At 27.1% G+C, this 7,986-nt stretch overlaps 3 protein-coding genes across 3 annotated transcripts; 2 read left to right on the top strand and 1 right to left on the bottom strand.

Annotated features, from left to right (window-relative positions):
- Nucleotides 1–31: 31 nt before the first annotated feature.
- CPT2 (Carnitine palmitoyltransferase 2) lies at nucleotides 32–2,744 on the top strand. Its single transcript, XM_017898733.1, is given in 7 exon segments — nucleotides 32–76; nucleotides 162–202; nucleotides 325–883; nucleotides 969–1,502; nucleotides 1,570–2,059; nucleotides 2,156–2,348; nucleotides 2,456–2,744. Coding segments are annotated over 7 exon segments (1,995 nt in total). The 3' UTR covers nucleotides 2,589–2,744.
- Nucleotides 2,745–3,224: 480 nt separating this feature from the next.
- LOC108546466 (V-type proton ATPase 21 kDa proteolipid subunit) lies at nucleotides 3,225–4,457 on the bottom strand. Its single transcript, XM_017898542.1, has 5 exons — nucleotides 4,206–4,457; nucleotides 3,999–4,047; nucleotides 3,820–3,903; nucleotides 3,345–3,741; nucleotides 3,225–3,289 (listed from the first exon to the last, which is right to left on the bottom strand). Exons 1-5 carry the CDS (start codon nucleotides 4,264–4,266, stop codon nucleotides 3,257–3,259), a joined length of 624 nt encoding a protein of 207 aa, XP_017754031.1. The 5' UTR covers nucleotides 4,267–4,457; the 3' UTR covers nucleotides 3,225–3,256.
- Nucleotides 4,458–4,902: 445 nt separating this feature from the next.
- On the top strand, nucleotides 4,903–7,503 carry LOC108546449 (SET and MYND domain-containing protein DDB_G0273589). Its single transcript, XM_017898511.1, has 4 exons — nucleotides 4,903–4,974; nucleotides 5,286–6,135; nucleotides 6,274–6,916; nucleotides 6,992–7,503. Exons 1-4 carry the CDS (start codon nucleotides 4,958–4,960, stop codon nucleotides 7,501–7,503), a joined length of 2,022 nt encoding a protein of 673 aa, XP_017754000.1. The 5' UTR covers nucleotides 4,903–4,957.
- The last annotated feature ends 483 nt before the right edge of the window (nucleotides 7,504–7,986 follow it).

Below are 7,986 nucleotides of genomic sequence, written 5' to 3'. Positions count from 1 at the left end.
ATAATACAAACTAATTAAAATTATATACAATATGCAATCTTTTGTACTAAAATGTAACTACTTTAAAAAAAAACTGGTAAGAAATTCGAAATCTTTATACATTTAACATGTAATTAAATAATAATATTTTATATAATTATAATAATAAATTTATATTTTAGATTAATCAGGGTAAAGTATAATTATTATTGCAAATATCAAGGTAAATAACATTTTGATATTTGAAATATTATAAATATTATAAATAAATAGTCTAATGTTTCAACATGAATAAATTATTTAACTTTTTCAGTTCAATTTTTTCAAATGTTTCTTTTATTATAGAAATGTAACTGTTAAAGGAGATGAGGTATATCAATATATTGAACGAAGTAAAACTCCAACAATGCATTTCCAACCATCTTTACCACGTTTACCTATTCCAAAATTGAAGGATACTTGTAGAAGGTATCTAAATGCGCAAAAACCATTGTTATCTAAACAACAGTTAGAAAAGACAATGGTTTATGTTAATGACTTTTTGACCACGGATGGTATCAGATTACATAAGGAACTAATTGAAAAAGATGCTAAAAATCGTGATACTAGTTATATTAGTGAACCTTGGTTTGATATGTATTTACGAGATCGTAAACCTTTACCTATCAACTACAATCCCTTCTTAGTACTTGAGCCTTCTTTAAATTCAGAATATGATATACAATTAGTAAAAGCAACAAATCTTACTGTATCATCACTAAGGTTTATGAAGTCATTAAAAGATAATGTCTTACGGCCAGAAATATTTTATTTAAAACCTGAAACAGCTCATAATGATGTATTTCATGCTGTTACAAGATTTCTACCACCTCAATTTAGTTGGTATGGAGCTTATTTATTTAAGGTAAACTAATAATTTTTACATAAATACAAAACATTATGAAAAGTATAATTGTTTTTGTATTTCAGATAAGAAATTATGATTTTAGGCTTTTCCATTAGATATGTCACAATATCATAACTTATTTAATACAACAAGGTTGCCAAAACCAGAAAAAGATGAAATTTATGAAAATACAACTGGAAGTCACATTATTGTTATGAGAAAGGGACATTTTTATTCTTTTGAAGCAATGGATAAAAATGGTTATATTTGTAAACCAAATGCAATAGCCAGTTGTTTAAAATCTATTTTAGAAGATACTATATCAACTAATGAATGTCCCATTGGAATACTTACAACATTAAACCGTGATTTATGGGCTAATACAAGAACACATTTGTCACAAATTGGTAACCAAGAAATTTTACACAAAATAGATTCTGCTCTATTTATGGTAATATTAGATGATGTGCATGTTGGGACTGACTACAATAAGTTAATTGCAACATATCTTCATGCTGATGGAACAAACAGATGGTTTGACAAATCATTTTCTCTAATTATTACACATGATGGATATGCTGGGATAAATTTTGAACATTCCTGGGGAGATGGAGTAGCTGTATTAAGATTCCTTAAGGTAAATAATTAAAAATAAATTAAAAATATAATGTTTAATTGTAATGTTTTATTGCATTCATTTTAAGGACATAAAATATGATATAACAAAACAGCCAACATTTTGCGCTGATGATATCAAACATCTTAAGAAAGGGGCATTAGAAGTCAAGAAATTAAATTTTATTATAGATAATAAAATACAAAATATTGTGAATAAGCAGAAAGAGGAATTTAAAATATGGATTAATGACCTAAGTGTTGGTCATATAATATTTAATAAATTTGGTAAAAATGAATGTAAAAGATTTGGTGTAAGCCCTGATGCAATTATGCAGTTAGCTTTTCAGTTAGCTTTATTTTATCAAATAAACTGTGTTGTGCCAACATATGAATCTTGTAGTACAGCTGCATTTAAACATGGTCGAACTGAAACTCTTAGATCATGCACAATGGAAACAAAAAAAACATGTGAAGCTATGGCTCAGAAAAATAGCAATTTATCTAAATCTGAAATAAAAAATTTAATAATTAATTGCAGTAAAATTCATAATATACTATCTAAAGAAGCTGTTATGGGTAATTACCAAACATTATCAAATATTATATTAATAAACATTACTAAAAAAAATTACGACATGAAATCTAATATTTATTTATATAATTTTCTTACAGGACAAGGGTTTGATAGACATTTGTTTGCACTAAAAAAAGTTTGGGAACATTCAAATATTATGAAACCAGCCATTTTTGAGGATTCAGCATATGATAATATAAATAATAATATTTTATCTACATCAACTCTTTCAGATCCAGCTATATTTGCTGGAGGTTTTGGACCAGTAATAAAAAATGGATATGGAATCGGGTAAGATAAATTTTTTGTTTATTACTTTTACAAATACGTTGTTCGCAATTTAATAACATATACAGTAACTTTTGAATATTGTTTACAATAATCATTTTGACATTTAGATATATGATACAAGATGAAAGATTGGGAGCTGTTGTGACAAGTTATAAAAGTAATTGCAATACAGACGAATATATAAAGTGTTTGGAAGAGGCATTTAAAAATATTCACTGTGTAATGAATTATGGAAAATGACACTATTATATATATGCAATCATTATCCAGTTTCTATTATATCAAGGATAACAAGAATTTCTAATACTGTTGATTATACTTATAATTCTTACACCTATATATGATACTAATCCAGAAATTATGTTATTGTTAAATGAATAAAGACCTGCTTTTTTATTCTGTCTAATAAAAAGAAGTCAATTCATAAATAATACAATACATAGATATATTATACAAATATGCAACACATATATGAGTAAGTATTACATCATACGATATGAGTGATAGCATTATATTTATTTAATATAATATTTCAATCAAAATAGATATATACAGTAGATACACTTAAAAGAGGAAGAGCGCTATAACGCACTCTAAGCACTCTAAACAAAACGACTGTGTTCATACTACTAGAAATAGTTACTTATGCACATGGTTGATATACAATATTCAAGTTATTAAATTGTAATAATCATACAAATTAAAATCTATTTATAATAAATTTACATTTGTACCAAAAAAAAAAATACCAACCTTATATAATAAAAAAGTTCTTCCATATTGATTTGAACAGAAAAATTATTCTATATTGTTTTCCCATAATCATTTTCTTTTCAATCATTACTAAACATGGAATGAAACATTGTAATTCCAAAAAATATTTTATAACATTACTGTTTTCTCTATAATTATAATTTACTCCCCATTTTTACTTTAGATGTCTGTAAAAATATGAATTAGTATTTTGAAAATTAACATTTTTAATAAGGAACTTACCATATAAATTCCAACAATTAACCCAAAGAGTCCAATAGCAGAACCAAAGATTTCTACAATAAGAATCTTAACAAAAAGAGCAGAATTAGCTGCATCAGACAGGGCTGCACCAGAACCAACAATACCAACAGCTATACCACAAAATAGATTTACGAGACCAACAGCTAAGCCAGCTCCAAACATTAAGTAACCAGCAAACCAATTTTGATTACGAATTTCTTCCTTTGTGACAGATTCAGCTGAAAATTCTTCTAACATTCCAGATAATACAATGGCAGTGATTAAACCATAAATAGCTACAGCTTCACAAAATATTACAGAAATTAAGTTCTTTGTTTTAATTCTTGGAGCTTTTACACCACCTCCAACAATTGAAACTCCTGTTGTATGAATCCCTCTGAAACAGTAAATTTAGTATGTTATTTTAAATACATATGAAAGTACAATAAAAAGTTATTTATAAAACAAAACTTACAATGCAGCACCAACCACAGATAAAGCAACTGCAAGTCCAATACCGAGAGTTGCCCACATGTATGGTGATGTATTTTCTAGGAACCTAATGATATTTTCTTATAACAATGTACTTTTGTATATGCATATCTTTATAACTTTAAATAAAAAGCAATGTATGACTTAAACATGCTTACTTACCATGCAATACTAACACGTTCTCCTTTTCCAGTAAATAAATGATATAATACTGCAACAAAATAGTATTTTAAAAATATAGATTTTATAAAAATAGAAAAGCATATAATCAATTTCAAGTTTATAATATTTATAGTTAATATGCTTTTCCTTTAAATATTTTTATAGTATTTGATTTTATTCAAAAAATAAATAAAAACCAGATAATACCTAATACTAGAATAGTTGCAGAAGCAGTGCCCGCAAAAGTCGTGCCTAGGATGTATCTCATTGTATTACTTTTAATTTCGTCGTTATGTGTAATTCTTAAGGGAAATAAAGAAATCCTAACAAATGATTGATGTTAACTTTAAGATATAAGTTAACAAAGTAGTCTCGGAAGTATTTAAAATAAGAACATTTCATGAACAAATTAAGAGAATAGCGCTCACACCCGTTTTTATCATGTGACGTTTAGTACTCTTAATGGTTATCTACACTAGTGACATCAACTGTAAGAAAGTGGTATTAAAATCAGAGTTTAAAATTTAATATCCAACTGTGTTGAAATTGATGATATTTATAATTATTTAAAATATTTTACAAGTATATACTTTTATTTTTATAAATCATTAGAAATATTAAAGTGCATGTATGATGTTCTTTTTCGTAAATTTTTACAAGTTTAATTATGTTCACTGCAGTATTGATATTGATATTGTGATAGATATTAAAAATTTGTAATATATTAGTAATACATTACAAATAATACAATAAAAGATACGATGTTATTTAACTCATTTATCATTATTTAATAGCTTTGTATTTAAAATACGATAGATATCATGAACATGTCCCACCACGAAATCTAACATCTAATTTTAGAATTCGTCATAGTTTATTCGTTTTGTCTTGTATTTGTAATAAACGTGCGAGTATTAATGTAATGATAATTATACAGTTTATCAATATTTTACAAAATCATGTCTTTTACAAAAGGGTAAGTTAACAATTCTTCTTACCCTGTTTTGAAAACTATAAATATTTGTTTTGAAAACGATATGTAATTAATTCTATGAATGTTTAAGTGAGTAAAAAGTTTTAACTTATATGATAAAATATCGTAAAAGACAATATCACAACAATTTTAATTGAAAATCAAAATTTATAACTCAAACTATTTCAGTCTGGATTAACTTGCATTGATATATTTAGAAGCCTAAATGTACTATACGCATATTTGTTCAAATTATGCAATATATCGATAAATTAATTTTATTATTGTATGTATATGACTAAAATTTGTTATAGGTATGTCAATTTTAGTGAATTCTTCAAAATTGCTTACAATGCTGCAATTGTAGAACCATACGCAAATCGTTTTAAAATATTGTCTGAAAAAGGAGATAGGGAAGGAATGATAAAAACTCTGATACAGATACCATATATTGAAAACATAAAAATTGTTGAATCGTACAGGGGTAAGGATAATATTAAAGCAACAGAACTTTACAGGAAAAATCGCGAAATAATAGCTAAGGATGGAATTATGCACGAAGAGACAATTAAGAGCAATATTCTTATTGAAACACTGTTTAAGGCCAGTGTAACTAGTAGATTATTTCTGGATGCGCTTTTAGATTGCGCACAGACCTATTATAATTCGAAAGCTTTCGTAAAATGCCTAAAATATTGTGAATGCATGCTTGCACTTCCTGAAAGCCTTTACGATAAAACTGCTGAAAGTATGAACGATTTTTTGGAACGTAGAAAAGCATGTGTTCAATTAGAGCGTGAATGCTATAAAAATTTGAAAGTATCATCTTCTCGGGATAGAAATGTGCGTAAGAAATACAGCGGGAGTCATAATGTTCCTTTTGGAGACGCATTATTGAGTTATGCATCAACAATACCTACTCTTGATGGGAAACAACATACTATTCTTAAAAGTTGTTCTGATGCTATTACTTTACAATTTGATGAGAAGCGTGGTCGACATCTTATAGCTACCAGAAACATTAAAGCAGGATCTGTTCTGGTCATTGAAGCACCATTTGCTTTCAGTACAAATAGAGAAGCACTTGATAGAAATTGTTTACATTGTCATATTACGCTTAAATTGAGCAACAGTGTTAAAATCCCTTGCCATTTTTGCCAAACAGTTAGTAGCATAAATAATTTTAGTTCGTTTTTATTGCTTAGTATTTATGTTCGTGTTTATTTTTTCGTGCTTTTTTATACTATTAATATGCCCTTAATATATTATTCTTAAAACATGAATAAGTTTGTACTTCTACAGGTATCTTTCTGTTCAGAAAAATGTCGCAGAGAAGCATGGGAAGCATATCATCAATACGAATGTTTCATATTTGATGCTTTCTATGGAAGTCATTTTGAACAAATGCAACATACTTCACATTTATTGCTAGCTTATAGAATGATAATTTCAGGATTTTTATCTTCAAACAATGAACAAATTAACAATAATATGGAAAAAAACAATATTCCTTTTCTAAATGATAATTTCCTCCAACATTATGTTACAACCACAATTAAAGAACATAATGACTTAGGAACAAATGAAGTTTATAATCCTCATGATTATCGTACTATATTAAATTTAGAAACTCATTGTACGAAGATGGAACCTAGCATAAATCTTAATCGTGCTATTGAAGCTATATTTTTAGCAAAGTGCTTTACTTTTGTCTTGAGTAAAAGAAATATCGTTTGCTCAAAAGAGTATTTCATCTCCTTGAGTGTAGCAATATTGCATCATTTGCAGGCTATTAACTGCAATGCTTATGAGATTGTAGAAAACATATATGATAAACAAACGCATGTTTGGGTACCAAGAAATGTAGGTGGAGCAATTTATCCTTCAGTTAGCCTTATAAATCATAGTTGTTATCCAAATATTGTTCGTCATTCTTATCCATCAGGTAAAAAAAGATGCTTTTAATAAATAATTCCACATACTTTACATATTCTAAATAAATATGAATAATTTTCAATAGGAATAGTTGTAATAAGAACCTTACGTTTTGTCGGTAAGGGTACCGAAATACTCGATTGTTATGGCCCACACTGGCTTAGCGAAAAGAAGTTATCAAGGCTCGAATATTTATGGAAAAAGTATCGTTTTCTATGTTCATGTGAAGCTTGTACACATAATTGGGAATATCCGCTACTCGAAAAAATGAATTATAAGTGCAAAACATGTTCAAACATTATTGGTATAATTGAATTAAATGAACAACATACACCAAACGTATTGGGCAAACAATGTTCCAACTGTGGTAGGAGAATTGATATAAAGAAATTAAAAAATCAGTTTCGAAAATCAGTTGAAAAAAGATTGAATGCTATTTCTAAAATGTATGAAGGTTATTATCAACAAGCTTTACCTCAATTGCTTGAGCATATACAATTTATTGAAAAGTTTTTTACTGTACCCAACATGGAAACTATCAAAACACAACAATGTATTATTCAATGTTACAATCAGTTTGGTTGTACTTCACAATAACAATCAAATATTAATTAAATATATGTGTATAATATGCATACAGTACTAAATGTTACAAAACATAACTTCATAAAAATATTCTTTTCAAGAAATGTTCAAAAACAAAATATTCTACATTCACGATCGTCTATATTTGTTCGTACATTCTGTAACTATAAAAGAAATTGATATTTTTTATGTAAATTAAATATGTGTACAATTTTGCTAAGAATTTTGAAATAGAATTATGACGAGAGCACCATTGTTACATGTGATAATACTTTGATTGTTTAATATCGACGTTTTCTATAAATGCACGTGTGATAATTTATTTTTTTATCTCTATGAACCGAAACTGGAAGGAAACGCATAAACCTTAAAAATTATTGTTATAATTGTGAACATTGCTTACATGAAAAATACAAATTATATACAGTTTTCATTCGTTGGTTTATCACCAAAATGTAATTAAACCACCAAAATGTCTAAATTGAACTATAAACT

This window comes from Eufriesea mexicana, unplaced genomic scaffold (genome assembly GCF_001483705.2).
Source record: "Eufriesea mexicana isolate 0111107269 unplaced genomic scaffold, ASM148370v2 scaffold654, whole genome shotgun sequence".
Classification (NCBI taxonomy): domain Eukaryota; kingdom Metazoa; phylum Arthropoda; class Insecta; order Hymenoptera; family Apidae; genus Eufriesea; species Eufriesea mexicana.
The sequence above is the reverse complement of the archived record's forward strand: the minus strand, read 5'-3'. Positions and strand labels throughout refer to the sequence as shown.

Coding starts and splice junctions, on each gene's coding strand:
- LOC108546466 (XM_017898542.1), bottom strand. CDS start 4,266: ATGAGATACATCCTAGGCACGACTTTTGCGGGCACTGCTTCTGCAACT. Junction 3,904..3,998: donor GAACGTGTTAGTATTGCATG/GTAAGTAAGCAT, acceptor AAATATCATTAG/GTTCCTAGAAAATACATCAC. Junction 3,742..3,819: donor TCTGTGGTTGGTGCTGCATT/GTAAGTTTTGTT, acceptor TTACTGTTTCAG/AGGGATTCATACAACAGGAG.
- LOC108546449 (XM_017898511.1), top strand. Junction 6,136..6,273: donor CTTGCCATTTTTGCCAAACA/GTTAGTAGCATA, acceptor GTACTTCTACAG/GTATCTTTCTGTTCAGAAAA. Junction 6,917..6,991: donor TCGTCATTCTTATCCATCAG/GTAAAAAAAGAT, acceptor AATTTTCAATAG/GAATAGTTGTAATAAGAACC.